At 39.2% G+C, this 21,793-nt stretch overlaps 2 protein-coding genes across 9 annotated transcripts; both read left to right on the forward strand.

Annotated features, from left to right (window-relative positions):
* Positions 1–241: 241 nt before the first annotated feature.
* On the forward strand, positions 242–6,832 carry ocel1 (occludin/ELL domain containing 1). 7 transcript variants are annotated; one of them, XM_038718311.1, is made up of 7 exons: positions 242–355; positions 2,595–2,707; positions 2,971–4,106; positions 5,302–5,489; positions 5,690–5,861; positions 6,031–6,081; positions 6,329–6,832. In XM_038718311.1, exons 3-7 carry the CDS (start codon positions 2,979–2,981, stop codon positions 6,437–6,439), a joined length of 1,650 nt encoding a protein of 549 aa, XP_038574239.1. In that variant the 5' UTR covers positions 242–355; positions 2,595–2,707; positions 2,971–2,978; the 3' UTR covers positions 6,440–6,832. The 7 variants fall into 7 exon arrangements, with proteins under 7 accessions (XP_038574239.1, XP_038574235.1, XP_038574240.1 ...); XM_038718307.1 differs by having other exon boundaries at positions 243–355; positions 2,904–4,106; XM_038718310.1 differs by having other exon boundaries at positions 255–421.
* A 2,526-nt stretch (positions 6,833–9,358) lies between these two features.
* On the forward strand, positions 9,359–21,718 carry zgc:154006 (uncharacterized protein LOC563016 homolog). 2 transcript variants are annotated; one of them, XM_038718313.1, is made up of 9 exons: positions 9,359–9,579; positions 10,551–11,127; positions 12,427–12,630; positions 12,710–12,871; positions 16,419–16,570; positions 18,985–19,239; positions 20,088–20,259; positions 20,493–20,534; positions 21,189–21,718. In XM_038718313.1, the coding sequence occupies exons 2-9, from the start codon at positions 10,579–10,581 to the stop codon at positions 21,288–21,290; spliced, it is 1,638 nt and encodes a 545-aa protein (XP_038574241.1). In that variant the 5' UTR covers positions 9,359–9,579; positions 10,551–10,578; the 3' UTR covers positions 21,291–21,718. The 2 variants fall into 2 exon arrangements, with proteins under 2 accessions (XP_038574241.1, XP_038574242.1); XM_038718314.1 differs by lacking the exon at positions 20,088–20,259 and having other exon boundaries at positions 9,360–9,579.
* Positions 21,719–21,793: the final 75 nt, after the last annotated feature.

The following is a 21,793-nucleotide window of genomic DNA, read 5'->3' on the forward strand; positions in this document are numbered from 1 at the left end:
TCCAAGCAGCCTGAATGGCCATCCAGGCTCTTTAAAGCACCTGTTGTAGGTTGCATGCATCATTTCAGGTTAGCTCACCACCTCCTCTCCTCAGTTTTATTAATGCCAACAGTTTCAGCCTCTCTCTCTCTCTCTCTCTTTCTCTCTCTCCCCCACAGATTAACCTAGTGCCAGTCAGCACCAGCACAGGGGCGGTTCAGGTTTAATGTTTAAGCTTTTACTCCCCCCTTCTCCACAGACATTGGCCAATCGCCCTGCAAGTGCGGAACTGTGCATCCAACACCAGTAGTGAGTCACCTGAGAGACTGAAGAGGGTGAGCTGACTGGACCTGGTGGACACGGCGGCCATTTTACAGTAGGTGTCAGTTCCTACAAGCAACTAACATCTGCATGACAAGAGAGACAATTTTGGGTCAAACTGGTAAGAAACATTGTGGTGTTTTGAGATCTTTTTATTGTCCTGAAAAAAAATATGCTCTGTGTTATTAATGTGTTCCCACTTGGATGTACTGTGACTTTTTCAAGACTGTTGCTGTGTATTAAGAGCTTGTGCAGCAGCATGCTGTGAGTCACAGTTCAGCTTGAACTCCTCTGTTATTAGTTGAGTCTGAGCTCTTCTGTAGTCATGTAGTGGTCCCTCCCTGAGTTGTTAGAAATCGTTATTTTTCCTACCATTCCAGACTCTTCCTTTATTACAATTCAATTTTATTAGCAGACTCTTGAAACTTGCTTCAGCTGTGTAATCCATAACAATGAACATTTCCATGTAGGCCTAATGATAAGGTAAGATTAAATAGGAAAGAAGCCTTTGTGTTTATTTTGATGGATGATACAACTCAAGTTTAAAGTGGTCAAAATTTTTATTTTAACAATGGATCACATTGAATGTGAAATGTAACTCATAAGCCCCATTTTCACCTGATTTTAACAAGTAATCTACATCTGGTCATTCATCTGAATAATGAATTCTGATCCATGGGTTGCAGTGTGGTCAGACCTTAAATATCCCAAATTACTTAGGTGGGAGTAGGGTGTGGTAATGAATCAACATTTATATGCACTTTTTTTTTAACTTATTTTGTTTTACTTTCGTCGCATCTATGTCCTGTTTTTAAATCAGAGAGCGAGTCCATCAGGCTAGCAGCACAACACATAAAAGCAGACTGTAAAGATTCCCCAAGTATACAAGTACTGTAATACTCGACTCTATGTATAACAATTCGAAGGCAGGAAATAGTTTCAATGCAGTGTTAGTGAAGGTTAAGACAGAGGAAATGTTACACTGTGACAATTAGAAGATTTGTTTACAACCTTGTTTTAGGTAAAAGGCTTAAGGAGCAGCCACGTGTGTGTTTATTTTTAGTTTTCATGGCGCTAGAAGTGATACTGGGCACGCTGCTCATCATAATGCCAGAAGAATACAATTATTGTACCGGTTAGATACTCTCTCTATCCTTGTTTGTTTGTTTTATAGTTGAGTATCTTTCAAAGGTGGCAGATTACTTGCTTCAGTTGTGGCATACCAAGTTGCAGCAAGACACACTTCCTTAAAATACACAGAAGTTTGAATAGAATATAGCAAACTTACATAGTAAAGCTATAATTATACAGGATATTTCCAGTATACCATAAGACTTCAATTAATAGCTGAGTCTGAAATAGCCTGTCCCAAATATAGGCAGGGTCAATTCAGTGATTTTAGCAAATAAAAGCCTGGGCTATTAATTGAAGTTTTTCAGTAATAGGTTGCATGAAAATGCAGCTGAATTGCAGGCTGAAAATGAGTCCCATTCCGGTCCTAACATGGCATGCCCCAGGTCAAGGAAACCAATGCCACGAAGTCAACCGACCAAGCGGGAACCTCCGATGTCTTAAGTGTCTTAAACCTGCAATCTTTCGGCCAGCAGGGGGCGACTCCACTGGTTGCAAAAAGAAGTCTTGCTCTATTACAAATAATGTCAAAATTACTCTGCTTCTCACCTGATTTATAATGTTGGCAAACACTTTTCTAATGAGTTTATGATCTCAGCTGCCAGTTTCAAATCTTTTTCAATACAACATGATGTTCATTTAGTAAGTTATGGTCCCATTTAGAGGAAAATAGACAATAAAGCAGAGTAAGCTTTTAGGCGGGACTACCTTGTGATTGACAAGTCACTACCATGTTAGCAGTCAATAAGGCTAGAGGCGACTAGTATACACCACATTGTTTATTAGGAGTTGGCAGTTAATTTAAGTACATTTTGTCTTAGGCCTGTTTTTCGCTAGCCAAAATTAGCATCCCGGTTAAAATAACAGTTAATGTGAATTATGGATGCACCTTGCTCATCAAGCTAGCTAATGCCATGGTCTTGTCCAAAAAAATCAAGATGGCGACGGCCAAAATGCCAAACTCAAGGCTTTACAATGGTAGTCCGCAAAACAGTGGGTGACGCCACGGTGACTACTTCCACTTCTTTTAAACAGTATATGCAACCGACTAAGCTTTTGCTACTACATGTAGCTTTTTCCCAGGCAGCTTGAGGTAGTGGGAAGTGGTGGAGATAAGTGATCTTTCAACTTGCTGCCTGAGTTTTTCCTATCCTGTTTTTCAGCGCATTGATTGGGGTTTTCGGCCAGCAACGTCTGAACATCTGAAAATCATAAGCCCTGTGTTCAAAAATAGTCAGTAAAAATCTGAAGTATACTGCAACATGCAAACACGCAGGTATGGTCCTTTAAGATTAGATTTCCATGAAGAAGACTGCTTCTATTATTTAATGTTGTCTGTATTGCATTGTAAAATCAGGGTTTCTTTGTTTTTTGAGAGGTTTATGAAGGTGACGTGTGTTATAGATTTTAGAGCATATGATTATGGGATATATGCTTACATGCTTAATACGATTTGTCTATTCCTCCCACAGTTTCTCCCTCTCAATGCTTCATAAAGATTTTGTGATTTGTTCTTTCTCAATGAATCACCAAAATCAGCCCGCAGCATGAAAAGCTGGAGCAAGAAATTCAAGAGACAAGAGCCTGACAGTGTGGTTGGGTCCTCCTCTAGCAAGAGGAACTCCATTAGTGATCCACCAGTGCCTGTGTGGGTTACTCACACACCCACACCAGATAATATCACAGATGATGACGATACAAATTCCACAGGCCGCACATCCAGTACTCCACCTTATGCAGAGAAGGAGAAAAAAGGGAGCATGAAGGACAGGCTGAAATCCCTCATCCCTCAGTCATGGGGGGGCATCATCAATAAATGGACAAGGGAAAGTGACAGTTTCAATAACTCTGAAGCCAGCACCATCGCAATCCTTCCTAATGGGACCAGGGTGAGTCCTCCTGTAAGTCCACTGCTGGAGCGTAGGAACTGGGGTGAATCACTGGGCAACTGCAGCCAGAACTCCAATAAGCCTTTGTTAAGGGCGAGCCCCTCTGATGATCTGTTCAATCAGGGTCCACGAGAGGAATCTCTGCTCACCAGTATCCACCCTGCAGAGTACTACGCAGAGAAGCTGGAGGTCTATAACCAGAAGTACTCTTATTTGAAATCCTGGCCAGGCCTGCTCAGACTTCTTGCCGGATTTCAGCTCCTATTTGGGGGCATGGTCTTTGCCTGTGTCATTGCCTACATTCAGAAAGACAGTGAGTGGTCCAACAGCTACGGACTCTATAATGGTGTATATAATAATGGGCAAGGCCTATCTGGGTACAGCTACAGAGGCCCCATGACTCCCTTTATATTAGCAGTAGCTGGAGTCTCCTGGATTATAACCCTCATTCTCTTGGTGATGGGATTAACTATGTATTATCGCACCATACTCCTTGACGCCCCCTGGTGGCCTCTGACAGAGGCCTTCATCAACGTGGCACTGTTCCTGTTCTACATGGCAGCAGGGATCGTCTACCTGAATGACTTGAATCGTGGGGGGCTGTGCTACATGACCATAGGCGTTAACCCCATCACGGCCAATCTGTGTCGGGTTGATGGGGGCCAGATGGCGGGAACAGCTTTCATTTTCATCAACATGGCAATGTATCTGGGAAGCTTCCTGGTGTGTCTAAAGATGTGGAGGCATGAGGCCACACGTAGGGAGAGGGAGTACTTTAAGAACAAGGTACAGTTCATTTATCCTATGGAAATTTTAGATGAAAGACAAGCTCATCGCTTCTAAATTTAGTGGGAAGGAAATCATTTGTGTCTTATTCAAGAGTTGCACTTAGTTGGATGTGGGAACTGCTTCTCATGGATTCAGTATAGAAGTATGGTTAAATTCACTATATAAGGCCTATACAAAAAGTGCTACGTTAACCCTTTAAAGTTTTAACTGTCAGGTTATGATCTCAGCTTCCGTAGATATATTGCCCATGCTTTATCCCCTTTCTTGTATGACTCCTGTCAATGCTGCTCTGTAACAGTCTGAGACAGGAGGCTGTCTAAATGACATTTGGGCATCACTCTCCCCCTTTTTTTGTTTTTTGGGGTTATTTGAAGTAATCAAACACCCCATTTATTGGGATCAACAGTAAGGGATAATATTACTGTGGCAGATCTAATCCAATGAAATGTAAAGTCAGTCAAGACAATTTGCAGTGAGCATGCCATTTGTCAGTACTGTTATGTCAGCTTTTTCTGCTGGCTGATGCCATGACATTCAACCAGGATTTGTCCCAAAGCTGTAAAGTGTTTTTTTTTTACATTTATTGACCTCTTAGTATAAATGTGCCAGACACAGATGAGTTTAATGTGAAGTAGACACTCTTATTCTGCTACCCAATGTGTGTTCTGCATCTGTAAATGCTGGTAACCCTGTTATAGCCCATACCTTTGGTATCTATAAGTAAGACGTTTACTGTAGTCTACCAGTGTAACAAAGGGGACATTGGCACAAACAATGTTGTGTCCCAAGTACTCGTGATTGTTCCTCAACAGCTACCAAGCTTAGTACTATCATCACAGCCACCACCTACGGGTGAGAAACCGCATGGTCAGCTAATGTATTTGATGTCAAATAAGAAATGGTGAGAGGCCAGCAGTGAATATAATAATTCCAGCTCCTGGCTGAGGGAATGCAACTTCAGAGGCTTACCTTGTCGAAGCAAAAGAATGGGGCAGTATTTTTCCTCTGACACGTAGCTTAAGCTAAATTTTGCTCCTGGCATTTTGGAAAGCTTCTTGTAATGATGACACAGCCCTGCACACATAGTGGTGTATAGTCATTAGATAATTGAATTTGTTGGTTAAAGTTGGTTAATGATAATTTGATTTGTTGGTTAATGTTTTCTGAATTATACTATCTCTTTTACCTTTAGCCCCAAGAGGAGTTTCACCAGTCCATCCCACTAACCCCTCAAAAACCAAAACGCATATCATTCAAGGATGAAATGGATAAGTCTCTGAGTGAAGATTATATCAAGAACCATAAGAACCCAGTCAGTCTGAACAAAGCCCCAGCGTCTGAATACACCCCCAGAGTCCGTATCATTGCAGACTACGTCATGTGAGTGAACATTTAAACTATAGCTACATTTTAAGTGGTTTGGGGACTTTTTTCTTTCTATTTCATAATCATATTATTAGCCATATTATATGCCATGTATTGCATATGCTTGACATGATTTGAAAACAGAAACAAACCAAAAAAAAAAATAAGCTTGTAGTCACCGTGTAGTGTCACCTCCTTAAAATCCTTTCCTACAGAAAGTATCCAGAGATCAGCTGTGTGGAAGAAAGGGAAAAGTACAAAGCAGTTTTCAATGACCAGTATCAGGAATACAAGGACCTTCACAGAGACATCAGCACCACCCTGAATAAGTTCAGAGAGCTGGATGCCACGATGGCACGACTCCTCAGAGGTACAAAAAGCCAAGCGGTGAGATGGATTTTTAATTAACTTTTATATAACATATAAACCATTTATGTGATAGGCTTCCAGGATTTAATTTAAAGTGAACATTTTTTAATTAGGCCTTCTTATTGTGTGAGCATTGTGTGTCATATTTTGTGAAAACCATCTGGTTATCATTCTATTTATCTTTTAGGATCAGCAGAGGATTCAAAGCATTTTGAAGACATATCAGCAAAAAAAGAATGTAAGTGATATTGTTAAAAAGTGAGGACACTAGTCCCCTTGTATAAACACCCACTTGTCTTTTTCAATAAAGCTGTCCACTTGTGCAAATAATATTACTTCCATTGTGATATGTGAGTAAACTGTGGAAGTCCTCATTTAGAGAATGAATCAGACAAGACGATAGTTAGCAGAGGAAGAGGAAAAAGGCAGATTTGGGTGGTAGTGATTGTAAGCCATTAATCTTTTTTATTTTCTAATTTTCACAGGACCCTGCTTTCCTAGAGAAAAAGGAACGCTACGACTATTTGAAAGCTAAATTAAGCCACCTCAAAAAGAGAATCCGCACTTTTGACCAGGAAGCAAGTGGTCAGACGTGAAGAAGGAAATATCTGCAGCACCTGCTGAGCAGACAAAAAAAATAAACTTTGCGTCATCGGGTTCTTGTCTTTTGCACTAGCATATTGACTGCATTGAATGTATTGTATTTTGAATGAAAAGCATATTTTTCGATCTGGGTAGATTAAATAGATTATTGGACATTTTTCTAACAGAATCAACATGAGGTTAGTGTTAACATGTATCCACAGTTCTAATCCTACTGAGCTACAACATTATTAAAGGCTAAATGGTACACTTGTTTTGTACAGCTTTCACTAAATGTCATGTTACATTTTCTTATTATATACGTGTCATTTATGTCTGTGCAGAGGGTCAACATGTTGCTTCAGTGTACATTTTAAATTAAAGTTCTGCCAGTTTTTCATGTCATACTTTTTTTGGTCGTTTGTTGACAGTTGGTTTACCTTTGTGGGTTACTTTGTTTTATTCTTACCACCCAACTGTTAAAGGTAATCCTTTATTTTTATTGTCCTTTAGCTTTGTAATTTCTTCAATAGACCTCAGACAAAATAACATCATCCTGTGGATAACAATTGTGGTTTCAGAATTAAGTGGAGAGTAAGTATTGAAAGCTATGAACGTCAGCACTTAGTATTTTGAGTTGTTACTGTTAATCAAAAACTTTATCAAGCCTAATAAACAGACTGTTCAAATATTTGTTATGGAACCTTTGACCTAGTAGCCTGGTACATTGCTCATGGCAAAACACGGTCTGCGTAATAGAAAAACACCAAATATGTATTTTAATTGATGATTGGGATTTACTGTACAGATTGTGTCTGTCCTCTGGGTGTATTTCTGGACAGCAGTTAGCATCCAACAGGCCATATCCAAAACAGGTTGTAAAGTGACACAATTCACCCTGTCAGAAAGAAACAGAACTTATGAATCGCCTATCCTCCCACAAGTCATTTTATTTGTAGAGGAATATGTATGTTTTTGTTTTGTAAGATAAGACTGAACTCTTATTTCTTCTGAGGGAAACTGTTGTGCAGCAGTTGCAGTAGAAACAGGAAAGTACAACTATAAAATATCAATAAAGTATATAAATAGCAATTAAAACATATCCAAAATTCGAATAAAATTTCAGTGTACCTGAATTGTTGATTTGACATGTTCCCACACAGGATTTTCTAAAAAAAAACTGATAGAAAGCATCTTGGTAATGTGGCGACATAATAATAGTCAATCTTTTTTATCTTATGGAATCAACTGTTGTTAGGCCAACCTCCCCCACATTAACTGTCTGCTAACTGTGTCCCTTCTGCTATAAAATCCCATGTGCGTGCACTATCATTAGTGGTGGTTTTCTGGATAAAGCTGTGACAGCCACCTCGCCTTGTACATCAGGGTCAATTAACATATCATTATCAAAGTGTTTTTCTCCTCTTTTATGTTCTTGTGTGCGGAGAGTGATGCCGGCCATTTGGATGTTTTAGTACAGCAGTATTAAGGACAATGATGTTTACTGCAGACTGATAGCTGTTGTAAAATGATGTGAATGAAGATAAAGTTTAGGGCAGTTTTAGTTATATTGCTTAATGTCTTGGAAAAAGCCAGCAGCATTCTATGTGATGGTTTACTGGTTTAACCTACATGTTAGGCTGTATGTAGTAGATACCTGCTGGCCTGCTTTCAGGACTGCATTAAAGCAACATTATGTAAGATATGTTTTTTTGAGTTACCTAAGTTTTCAAGTCAACTCAATATTCATAGCTAACGGCTAAACCTCTGAGTTAATACACTTTGCTAACACAGCCAAACATCAACAAAACTCAACAACACCGGACATAGCACGCCAGCTAACAGGTATTCATATAACTTACAAGTCCAGCAGCAAGTAGGCCAGCTTGGCATCTGTCCTGCATCCTTTCATCTCTTTTAGCTTGCGCCAATAAGTAAAAGCCAGTCCGATATTTACTCTCGTCTCTCCCCCCGACGTCTTCTTTGGTCTCTTCTCAGCCTCTGCTATTCATATTGAGAATACAGAGCTAGCTTCTTCTTCTTCTTTGTTACATTTTATGGCGGGTGGCACCCAGCGTGAGAGCTAGCTTCTTCCAAAGAACTTTAATTGTACATTATACACTTTTTGCTTCTTCTTATTGCTTGCTTGCTTTAGAGTCGTGTTGGTGCCGTAAAGCAATAAGGCGTTGTCATGATAAATTTCCAGCAAGGCTGGAGTGGCAAAGTCACAGACTCAGTTTACCCTGTAAGTGTACAATCAAAATGATTTTAAAGCTGTTTTTAAGTTAACAAAAAAAAACAACTACTACATAATGATGCTTTCACACTACACAACTTATAGGATTACCTTTAGAACTGGTTGGTAGTCTATATAAAATGCCAAAGGGAAAAGGCCATCATAATTACCTGAAGTATCAGCTGACATCTTCAAATTTCTCTTTTTGTCTGAACAGCTCACTTGTTTGTTTTTTTTACTTAAACATAAGACAAAGGAAAACAAATCCTCATAATTGAGAAGCTGGAACTTGGAAATTTTTCCATGAAAAATAAAATGACCCTAATTAGCCTACTTGATCAACTAATCAATTAGCCTAATCAACCAACTGTTTCACTTGTGATTGCCTTTAATATATGTAGGCAATAGCTTCACTGTATGACCACCTACACTATAATAGCATGCAGCTATATTAATAATGATACAATTATTATTAGGCTATTATTATAATTATTATTATTATTATTATTATTACAATAAAGCTATCCTTTACAGTAAAGATCCAATTATACAATGTTGTGGTTCGTCAAAACATTCATAAACTTTAAAAAGTTCGAGTGTATTGCATGAAGTGGACTGAGAGTACATGCGGTCTTTAATGTTTAATGTTAACGCAGCTGTAGCTGATGGCTGATGGGAGCCATCAGGTCAGTTGTGGGTGAACTGTGCCCCTGCCGAGACGCTCTGCAGGTTTCATTATCGATTTTTGTTGGGTTTTTTTGTTAGGAAAAAATATCCAGCATGGAAAATGACGACGTTTACGATCGTCGGTAGGCTATAAAGTGTGCAGATCGAAAGGAGACTATCGTGAATAACGCGATATGAGGACAGGTGAGCTGGACGGGTGTAAAGTTGAAGAACGTTTGCTGTCGTGTCTGGGTAAGTTGTGTACCCCTAATCGATAATTTCATTGTTAAAGTTGTGTGAAGGTTTAAACGATTGTTTCATATTAGAATGTGTTCACTGATTTGGCCTGTTGAATGTTTAAAGAGGACTTTCACCTATTATTAGTGGACTTCAACTAAAAGCACTTTGAATTGCAGTTCGTTTTGACCAAAGTAAAATAAATTGCTCGGATCTTACACTTGAATGATTGTAAAGTGGACAGAATCTAAATATTTAGTTGGTTTGTTTGGATAACAGTAATATGCAGGAATATGTCCAGTTCAATTGGTGAATAACGAATAAAGAGAAAAGAGAGGAAAGTTAGAGACATTGAGGAATTATTTTTGTTTTGTTGTTATTTTTCTTACTTTCTGAGAGCAAATTTAAAAAGTTATAGAAACTCTGAAATTGATCAAAACACCCAAACAGCTCTTTCAAGCCTGAGTGGGCTTATTTTGTAACTTCCCGTTTTTCTCCCAGTGGGCTGACACTCACAGCAGGTTCACAAAGGTAACATACAGTAGGCCTAGATGCAGCACAATGCAGTGAACACCCTCGCATGGCTGCCGCGGCTCACCTCTTATCTGCTGTCTGTCTGAATTATTGAAGCTTGAATTATTGAAGCCTGTTGGGTTGAGTTCCTCTGGAGTGATGAAGTGTGGGTCAGCGATACTGGGGAGACGGTTCAGGCATGGGCTGAGGTGAATGAAGGGCAGAGAGGTCCATGCTGTGTTTAAAAAAAACCTAGTTACATCATATAAACAAAAGTGCTGAAAGGACTATGAATGGGCATTTGGAGTAAAGTTATTTTATATTCTGCCATCACATTTTCAATTCTAAGAGTCTTTTTTACATAAGGCATCACTCCAGAGGACTGAGGTGATACAAGGTTAGAATTTGGGTAAAGTGATAAGATATTACAAAATATAACAAGGATGTTATCTTATTTTTCCTCCCTCTTCCAGGTGAAATTGCAGTAAGATCTTCTAAACCATGTATGAACCTCAGTATTACGATAGCCCCCCTGTGTACAGCCCGCCTTACAGCACCACCTCCCAAGGCTTCTATCCCCCAAGGAGCGTTCACTCCCCCCAGAGCCAGTATGTCCCATACACCTATAATGTCCCTCCAGACTCCTACTATATGGAAGAGACGCCTCAACACTTCTACCGCTGGTTTTCTCCTCCTGGTTTCGTCAAAACCTTTCAAGGAGCTACAGTACTCATGTGTTTCCTGATCTTCGCCTGCGTGGCTTCAACCTTGGTGTGGGACATGAACGGATTTGGGTATGGGGGCTATGGTTTCGGGGCTGCAGGGGCTGTCACAGGCATGGATTTTGGATATCATGGAGGCAGCTATGGTTACAGTAGCTCCTACATGACGCCACATTCTGCCAAGTCGGCGATGATTTCCATGGCGGCCATTTGCTTCCTGGTTTCACTGGGGTTCCTGGTGGGGAGTTTCTCACGGTCACGGATGATGCGGGGGTGCAGGTTCTACCTTACTGTGTTCATTTGTGATATCATCTTAGCTGTCCTTCAGGTAAGTTTCACCAAATATAAAATGTGTCAATCAATTCATGATCACACACAGAGCAACATGTTACAGTCAGGTGTGGGTCATGAGGGTGGAAACAGTAGTAGTGATAGCCACTGTAAGAGGAAAAGGGTGGGAGTGTTTCCAGTTCACAGAAGAGATACAGTCCTTACTCAAAACAAATATCTTGTAGTATTGCCCTCTGCTGTATTGAGTCCCATCTCAGCCCCCTCTATGGTCTTGATTCAGTTATTAAATAAGGACTTGATTCTGACAGTTTGATACCGAAGTGAAAAGGCTGTGGGGTAGCAACCTAAATATGAGACGAAAGTGGCAAAAAGCTGCATAGATGTTTTAAATTCATGAAATTGGGGCAGCAAAAACAAGCTGTAAACAATACAAGTTGAAATGGTGAACTTGTTAGCAAAGAGTTACTCATTTGCACGTCCAACAAACAAATTAAAGTAAAATTAATTTGGACATTTGTGTGTTCTGGCCATCTGATGAATGTGAATCCAAAGTTCAGTCTGCTCTGTTTTGGTCTTTCCTGAGAGAAATATCTGGCTCTTTAGCTGCTAAATGCTCCACTATGTTCACAAGCTAGTTTGCTCACTGTGTCTACTGTCAAGCAGGTAGCAGTGGTTATTTATTCTGTTATTTATTTATAATAACAGAAGGGGACTAAGCATTAAGTTAAGGCTAAGTTAAGCATTAAAGGCTAAGTTCTGTATTTTTTTTAACCTGGATCGCATTTTCCCATTTCTATATGGCTTATTGGAATAACATTTTTTAAAATTGGTCCAGTATTGAGCGAACACTCTGCAGTTGGCAGCAGTGATGAGAGCTGCAACGTAATCTTTGTGAGCAATTGTACCCCGTCAAAGTACGTCCACTTAAGTGCCTGTTTTGCCACTGAGTTATTATGAATGCCTGACAACATTATGGAAAGGATCTCTACCTTTTTTTAATACTGAGTTCCCTTTTGGCTATGTTCACACTGCAGTTTCTGGTACTGTACAGTGCGTATAAGCCCTATAACTCTCCCTATCTACTGTTTCCGTCCAGACAAGTAGCAGAATTGTGACGACGGTCTGAATCTATGAGCAACAAATATTGTGTCACTTCGGCCTGCGGTCTGAACACAGCATTTGACTACCTAGAAATATTGCTTTATCGCTCTCGTCAAAGCCAGTCCCTTGACAAAAAATGTCATTTTTTACTTTTTGTATTGGCAGCATCACTCAAAGATAACATAGGCATTTAAATCATTACAGTGATTAAACGTGCCTCTCCTTTGATTTTAAGGGCATCATCGATATCATCTTTGTGATCGGAGTGAACCCGATGTCTCAGAGCTCACAGAGCATGCTGTACAATCCCATGCTGATGATGTGCCAAAACATCCAGGGCAGTCCCAGTTTCAGTGGCAGCGTGGGGGCCGGTTTTCCAGGGGGGTTCCCCATGTACAATCAGTACCTGCACCATTACTGCTACATGGACCCCGAGGAGGTTAGCAGGATTATTCTATTTTACTCTATTTTATTCAATTTTATTCTATTCTGATCTATAATTTACTGTCTTTCCTCAGGCGGTTGCGTTAGTGTTGGGTCTGATGGTGGTGTTGGCCCTGTCCCTGTCTGCTTACTACGCCTATAAAACCCGCAGCAAGATTTGGCACCACAGCCAAGCTAACATCTACTGGGACGAGCCGCTGGTCAGGCCGTCAGAGGGGCAGGATGTTCAGGACTGGGTGAGTAATGTCTCTATGTGTTTTATGATTTTTTTATTCATGATATTTTAACAGGATGAATGGTGATTGTGTTTGTGTGAGTAAAGACTGAGTGAGATGATATATTACTTACAGTCCACAAAAGACCTGTGGTTTATGTTTATTTCGATTTCCCCAGGCAGATAAAAAACAAAACCCAGAGGGACTTCACTGCTTACAATCTCATGTTTGTTCTTTTCAAGTTACCGGAAGGTATAAAGCTCAGAGCCAACATATACTCATTGTGAAGTTCCTTGTAGCTTTGTAGTGACCATTAGGTTTCACAAACTCACATCTCCTGCTGCTGTTGACTCAGAGAATGCTGCTGTTAATCTGCGGCGCACCCAGGTTTCACTCTGACTGATCATTAACCAGACCAGTGATAACAGCTGCAAAGAAACCATATAAAAATGAATGACAAGAAACACTATAGGATTTCCTATGAAAGGAAACACAGCCAGGCAACACATTAAAAGTAATTCACTTAATGGTTAGGAGCCAGGTTTCAATTTTCCAATATTATCACACATGCATTTCCGGCACACACGACACATCACATAGATAGACTGAATCATTTGAAACCAGTAAATGTTGTAAATAGCTCACTGCGTTCTTTACCCGTAGAAGAAACATGTATTCTTAAGCATATGACAAAACCAGACTAGAAAATATGTAGTTGTATGCTAAAATGGTAGTTGTCAAATCTTTACTGCCAAACATTTGCTTATAATTAAATAACATTTACTTTTTTTGTTTCTTTAACACAGAACCATGAAGGTTTCAAACTAATTGCACCATATGGTTCAACAAAGACATTCATAAATAAACTATCCATAGCAATTGGTATTGGACATAAACCTATATATAATTAACCAGTAATGTTATTAAAGTACATTATTCACCTGAAAGTTTTACTCTGAATTGTCAGCTGTAATGTATACCCAAGACTTTCAAACACAACACATATATGCAGAAGTGTCTCTATTCAAAATTGTCTGCTTGTAGGGGGATTTAATCAGAGGACCCACAAGTCCTGCAGCAATTTGGCCATTCACTTTTTCTCCCTGTGGTCATTATGTAGGTTAGATAAGCTATTGTTTATGCGCTGTAGCTCGCCACATACAGATTGGAAACCATAGCTGATGTCTTTTGTCGCACTGGAAGAATGTTTATGGCAATATATTACATAAATAATCATTCAGGGCTCAAAAATCATTTGAGCAAGTGGGTCAAAGTGGCAGAAAATCTAGTGGAAACTGGCAGGTGTGGCCTAATAACAACAATAATTGATAAATCCACCATAAAGTTGTTGAGATAGTTTTATTTGAAGGACAGGTGAAAGTATACAGTATTAATAGATGTAAGTATAGCAAAAGTATGATTCTTAACTAATATACAGTACATGATTTTGTGTGTGATAAATATCTGGCGGCTGCTCCCACAGGTGGAGAGCCACTGTCCCAGACCATCAGTGCTCCAGCATTTAGCAGGTGCTGTAAAGCCCTGTGAAAGCTGCGCTGTTTGTACTTCACAGCAGTAGCCTCATGTGGTATTTAGCAGTGATTAATCTTCTAGTATCAGTGTACTATGAATGTATCATGTCCACCATGACTCATTATGGAAAGGAAACAACATATTCATTCAGTTTATCCAGCGAGGCCTTGGCCTACATACTGCCATCCCTGCAAAGCGTGTAGCAAGTCGCTTCATTGAGATGCAGGCCCTATTCTGGGGCACTCTTGTATTTCAGTGAAGATGCTTGCCTTGCAGGGAGGCATATATAATGTATGTGGCATGTATAATGTATAAAAAGGGTTGAGTTGCCTCAGTGTTGCTGTGTGAATCCCTCCAGAGTGTGATGGCGCTAAATGATTCAGTATGCAAAGGGACTGCTACACACTGCTACAGACTAGACTCCTGGCAAAGAAGTAATTTCCTTGTGTTTTGTGCTACGTTTCTGTTTAACTGGAACTGGAAAGGAGCAGTAATTGAGAGAAAATAATGTAGGATAACTACATAAAAAAACACTGCATCTGTTTTTGAAAATTGTATGTTGATTGCATTATACGACAGCCCAATTAATATTTATCCAAAAAAAATCCCTAAAGTCACAGAGGAGACCAGAACTAAGACTGTAAACATGAGGTGAGTGTGCAGCTCCTCCTAATAAAGTAAATATCCTGAGATGATGTACAAAAAAACAAACAAAATATTTCATGGAGGCGTTGATTTATTTTATACTGCAGAACAATAAAGAAAATAAATATGCTGAAATGATTATTCAAATTGGTGATCATCATCTCCCTTTAAAGGGAGGATGTTTTGCTCTTTTCACTGTAAATTGGAAACCTTTGCGTTAAAGACATAATTTTGGGGTCTAGAGTTGAAACAATTTGAACAAGTTGACTAATTCATTTATTATTCGACTGAAAATTAATCAGCAACTATTTTAATAATCGATTCATTGATTGAGTCACCTGCCAAACATTCACTAGTAACAGCTTGCTAAATGTGTTGCCTTAACCTCTGGAAAATTGTGATGAGCATTTTTTCACAACGTATTGGCATTTTATGACACATAAATGATTAATCAAGAAAACCATCAGCAGATTCATTTTTAAAGAAAATAATCATCTCTCCATCATTGGAGCACTTACAGATTTACGTGTCAGTTCTTTGGATTTTAGCTTCAGCAGTTTTCCGGGAGTTTTATTCACATAGAGGATCATCCTTAGACTCCGCATTCATGAGATCTATTTCACAGGCTGCTTTTTCCAGACATTCACATCAGCTCACTAGATCCTCGTCCTGTACGACTACTCTCCGATCCAGAAATAGGCCAATGACTAGAATTCATTAATTATGCATTACAGTGGATTACATGAGACATAATGCAGTTTTAGTGTTTGGTATCATTTGACAATGTTTTATTTTGACTATGCTGTATTTAACATTACATTTTTTCAAAAATGTTGTGGTTGTAAAGGGTTGTAGCATTGTGTATTGTTGTGTAGGTGTTAAAATCTTCCATTTGATAAGCACGATATTTTCTTCTGAAAAAGAAAAGAACCTGGGTGCCTTGCTGCATGTTTACCTGATATTTCAGAAAGAATGAACAGCAAATGTTTCATTTTATTGCTCTGTTTGTGTGTGTGTCTGTGTGTGTGTGTGTGTGTGTGTGTGTGTGTGTGTGTGTGCGTGTGTGTGTGTGTGTGTCCTTGTATGTTTTTGGCTACATGCAAACATGTCTGGCAGTGACACAGTCTGCACAGTGTCCTGTGCAGTATAACAAACCCTCCAGTTCTGTACTTTCTTTCCGGCATAAAAAATGCATTTGATTCATCCTCATGATTCTAAATATGGCTTTATGCCTCAAAATACTGAAAGACATACTAATCACATTATTAGTATTTTCTGATATTGTTGATTTTCTGTCTTATGCATCTCCAAATAAATAAAATCTAATTATCTGCAATGTAAACACATAAAATTAAGTGATTTTGACTCCAGTCTTCTGTTACTGTCTTAGGTGAACCATGTTGGAGAGGTGCGCAGCACACAGCAGGCTCCAACTGTTGTTGTATCAGAGAGAGCAGCACCTAACCTGAGGGTGGAGAGAAGTGTGGTTTCCTACGGCAAGGGAACAGTCAGCTACAATGAGGAAAATTATAAAAGTAACAGGTGAGTGTTGGCTGCAGCTAATGAGTCCGTGGTGCAAGAACACCACAGTATGGTCTGTGCTCTACCTAATGTTAGTCTTATAATAATTATAAAAAAATCTTCTCTGTGAAAATAATATCAATTACGATGATCTGTTTTCTGATCATTAAAGTTCTACGAGCAAGTGAAACAAATATGTGTTGATGTATTGTTTTATACTGAAAGAAGTTAAATTACTGAATTAGATCATTTACTGTCTTGGTCCAATCAGAGTGATCACATTGTTCCAAAAGTAGATTTGCATTCATAAAGTCACTAAAACACATGATTGTTTTATTTGATTGCTTTTGTTGCTTGGTATTTGTGACCATTTGTTTTTGTCACATTGTAAGCTGCTAGTGTATATTGTTTCATATGAAGAGTAATTTCACTTATTTTCTGATCATTATATTTGGCTTATTTTGCCTTTTTTGTTTGAATGATTCTGTGATGTTTGTTTTTTTGTTATTGTTTTTGTGTGGACCCCAGGAAGACTAGAGACCAGTTTGTGGAAGGGATCCGAATAAAGAATAAAGAATGGGCTTTGAAGTATTCATTTGTTAAACCAGCAATAAAACCCACTTGATCTAAATTAATTCATTATTAAACAAGCTGAGAGGACAAAAATTGCCCATTTGTAAATTGTCATTACCTGGTTTTGGAACAGGGAAATAACAGCTGTGCTCATACTTCTGGGTATGAACTGAGTGGTAATAATATCCTTGTATAATAAGGTCAGAATTGGAGAAAAGATGTCCGGGAAACATTTATAGAATTCTGCAAAATAACCATCTGTCCTGGTGCTGTACCAGCTTTAGTGGCTGCCTTAATGCCCATTTCCTTGACATCTGTCAAATCAAATCAGATCAAATAAGATTTATTGGCATGGCAGATCATCTATATAGCCAGACCAGTACAGAAAATTATTAACACTGACAGATCTATTTTTTGTCTTCAAAGAGGGGTGCATGGTTGGTTGGGTTGTATTTACATTCTGATTCATACAACTTTGAATGGTATTCTTGAAATGCCAATTTTATTTGTTTTTGTTCAAATATTAAAGATCCCCTTTTGCCTTTAGAACTGCGTGTGAGTAGCAGTCCCTTTTCTTAGTGGCATGCTTTCTACAAGGTGTACAAAACATTCCTCTCTTTGGACCATATTGCCATAATAGCATCATGCAGTTGCTGCATATTTGTCGGCTTCACGTCCATGATGCAAATCTCCCGTTCCTCCACATCCCAAAGGTGCTCTATTGGACTGAGATCTGGTGACTGTGGAGGCTATTGGAATACAGTGAACTCATTGTCATGTTCAAGAAACCAGTTTGAGATGATTTGAGCTTTGTGACATGGTGCATTACCCTGCTGGAAGTAGCCATCAGAAGATGGGTACACTGTGGTCATAAAGGGAAGGACATGGTCTGCAACAATACTCAAGTAGGCTGTCGTGTTTAAATGATGCTCAATTGATACTAAAGGGCCCAAAGTGTGCCAAGAAAATATCCCCCACACCATTACACCACCAGCCTGAACCGTGGATACAAGGCAGGATAAATCCATGCTTTCATGTTGTTTACGCCAAAGTCTGACCCTACTATCTGACGAGATACTCATCAACTCAGGGAGCATTTCTTTTAAACTTCTATTGTCCAATTTTGGTGAGCCTGTGCGAACTGTAGAATCCAGTTTCAAGGTTCGACATGTTGTGCATTCAGAGATGGTATTCTGCATACCTTGGTTGTATCAAGTGGTTATTTGAGTTACCGTTGCCTTTCTGTCATCTCGAACCAGTCTGCACATTCTCCTCTGACCACTGACAAGAACAAGGCATTTTCGTCCACACAACTGCGGCTCACTTTCTCTTTTTCCATTCTCTGTAAACCCTGGAGATGGTTGTGTATGAAAATCCCAGTAGATCAGCAGTTTCTGAAATACTCAGACCAGTCTGTCTGGAACCAACAAACATAAATCCCCTTTCTTCCCCATTCTGATGCTCGGTTTACTTACGCTAACTTCAGCGAGATGTCTTGACCACGTCTGGAAACCTAAATGCATTGAGTTGCTGCCATGTGATTGGCTGATTAGCTATTTGTGTTGACAAACATTTGAACAGGTGTACCCAATAAAGTGGCCGGTGAGTGTATGTTGCCTGTGTTGACATTTTTTTGTAATAAGTGGTCAAAAATGGCCGAATGATTCTTTTTTAACTGATACTTTTGAATGTTCGATTCAGACCTCATATCTCTGTTATCGGCGATACTAGATTTAGCAAAAATGTTCTCCTGAATTTGCAGCTTAAATTCTAATAAATCCAACATAAATAAATGTGACTGTCGACGTTCAAGCATAAATATACAATCAATCATCAAATGCCTGTGTCTGACATTTCCACAGTTCCTCTGCTGACAACAGCAACCGTCGGGGAGCTGAGCCTCTGTATCAGAACAGCGGGGTCACAGTTTGTTCCAGCAACTCCTCCGACAAGACTGACTGCTTCAGGAATCCTCCTCCTTATCATGTGGAAAGGGAACAGAGGAAGGACCCAGAGCCCAATCCTGCTGCTCAGGAGATGATGGAGTCCCAGTGTGAAACTGGTTACACCACCGGAGAGACTGGCAATGAGCTGGACCACACAGATTACCTTTACAGGTGGGCCACTCCTCCACTGCCATTTAATACCGCAATCTTGGCGTGTTCATCATCTGAGCAAGTATTCAAACAAGTCTAATCAAAGGGGCAGTTCAAAGTGTTTTCCATATTTAATTAAACTAAAAAAACATTAAATACAACATAAAGCATTTAAACGCATACTAAAGAGGTAGAGAAATGTAGAGAAAAAAAAGATAAATAAGGATGCGTGGACGTGAATGCAAGAGATATCAGTTTCCCCTAAGCTAAATAACGTTAAAAATATGTGAGGAGGTGCACACTACAATTGTGGTTACTATGCTTAAGTTTAGTTACTGTAATTGAACTGAAAGACTTGTAATTCACAGAAGAGCTGTATTGTCTGCATACTGGTTCAGATGCTTTTCCTCAATGTAAAATAACACAATATTATTTTTGAGGCAGGAAAATACTGAAATTTAAAGATGTGGAATAGCAGCATAAATGTTCGCTATCAGCAGCTTGAAGCAAGACAAATCAGCATCAGTGTCAGTAAAAAAAATAAAAAAATAAAAAACTTGTTAAACCCAAATGAAAGTATTTAAGTCCAATCTGAGAGGAAGTATTACTTTCTTCAGGCTTAACTTTTTTTAATTAATAACAGGAGAGACTGGAGAGAATGTGCCCTGCCCTGAACAGACAGTATTATTTCAGAGGAAAATGCTGTAATACCACAAATGCTGACATTACAACTGTCTTTAAGGCAAGTTGGCCAACTTAAATTATTTTAATTTTAACACTGGTAAGAAAATAAAGCTCATCACCTTCTCTTTTTGCCACTGCCTCAATAATACTTTAAATTTAATATTCATATTAACATCCCACTCCAGGCAGTACCCAGAGATAATTTCAGACAAGCAGCGCCGCCAGTACAAGAAGGAGTTTGATTCCGATCTGGCTCTCTATAAGAGCCTCTGTGCTGAAATGGATGACATCAGTGACCAGATGCACAAGCTGAGCCGAGAACTGGACGTGTTGGATGAGGGCTCCATGAAGTACCAGGTAGAGAAAAATAGGAGGGAGGTCAGAGTGGACAAATCCAGGGCAAGCTTCCTGGAGAATGCATCGTCATAGCTGTGTCTTTTAATTAATTAAAATTTATCAGCTTAGTTCATCCTCAGTATGATGGACTGCCATAGAATCACAGTAGTGAAGATGAACCAAGACAGATTTCACTTTTCTGCTACAATTTCAGAATGGTCTTATGTTGTTTACGTTATAATTTTCATTTTCAGGGTGTGGCAGATGAGTATAACCGACTCAAAGACCTGAAAAGGGTGAGTGGAATTATATAATGTGGTATCATAATGTGAAATTAAAGAATTAGTCCAATATTCTGGGAAATAAAAGCTTATTCGCTTTCTTGCCGATAGTTAGATGAGAAGATCGATACTACTCTCATTTCTGTACGGTCAGTATGAAGCTGCAGCCAGCAGCCGGTTAGCTTAGCTTAGCATAAAGACTGGAAGCAGGGGGAAACGGTTAGCCTGCCTCTGACCAAACCGTGTGCAGTGACTTCCTGGAGTCTCAGCTGTTACCTAGCATCCTTACCAAATTTAAAGTGCCACTGAAATTGCGACAATCTTACTTATGGAACAAGAAATAGACTTTGGCACATAAACCAACATGATGAACAAATTGTTGTTTACACACTTTGGTTTTTGTGTGAATTAAACAAAAAGGAAGGAAGGTGTAGTGAGCGGGTGTAGGACAGAGCCATGCTAGCTGTTTCCGCCTGTTTCAAGTCTTTATGCTAAGCTCAGCTAACTGTAACATCAGACTAATCAAGTAGATATGAGAGTTGCATCTCATCTGTCTGCAAAAAAGTGAATGAGCGAATTTCTCAATGTTTTAATACTCTACTATTGCTACCAATGCTGATAATGTTGATTGCTTTTTATCCGCGTGCTTCAATTTATCTTACTTCCTAGACGCCAGACTATCAAGCAAAGAAGAAGCAGTGCAAAGAACTTCGGCAAAAGCTTTTCCACATCAAACGTCTGGTGAAAATCTATGACCAAGGTCTTTGTTAGTGTGTTTTAATAATCTGCTCAAACAGCTGAGGATGAACCCACACAGGGTGCGACTTTGCGAAAGAAACAAGGATTTATACTCCATTTTTTCTTCAGTTTCACTGTTTTTCTGTTTGAATTGTAACAGTTCAGTCCACACCAACATGGCCCTCACACTGGCCTTAGAGTCACTGAACCTCAACTGTTTTTGACCCCAGTGTTTACAGCTTCTGTATTAGTTTCTTCAGCTGTCAGAGCAGATTACTGTCAGAACAGATCTTCTGATAGACTCTCTGTGTGATTGAATGTGTTGCACCTTGTGTTAGATTTTACTTTCCAACTCAATGGCAATTTTTATTTAATGCTGTTTGTTACAGAATGTTGTATTATGGAAACGAATGAATATCAGTTTTTATACAAAAAAATAATGTGATGAATAAAAGTCTGACAGAAAAGGAGACAATTATTTAAATAAATCAGCTGTTTAAACTGTTTTGGCATATGAATTCAAATCACACTTATAC

This window comes from Micropterus salmoides, unplaced genomic scaffold, assembly GCF_014851395.1.
Source record: "Micropterus salmoides isolate LMB-PRFRI ecotype aquatic unplaced genomic scaffold, ASM1485139v1 Ms_hic_scaffold_14, whole genome shotgun sequence".
NCBI lineage: Eukaryota > Metazoa > Chordata > Actinopteri > Centrarchiformes > Centrarchidae > Micropterus > Micropterus salmoides.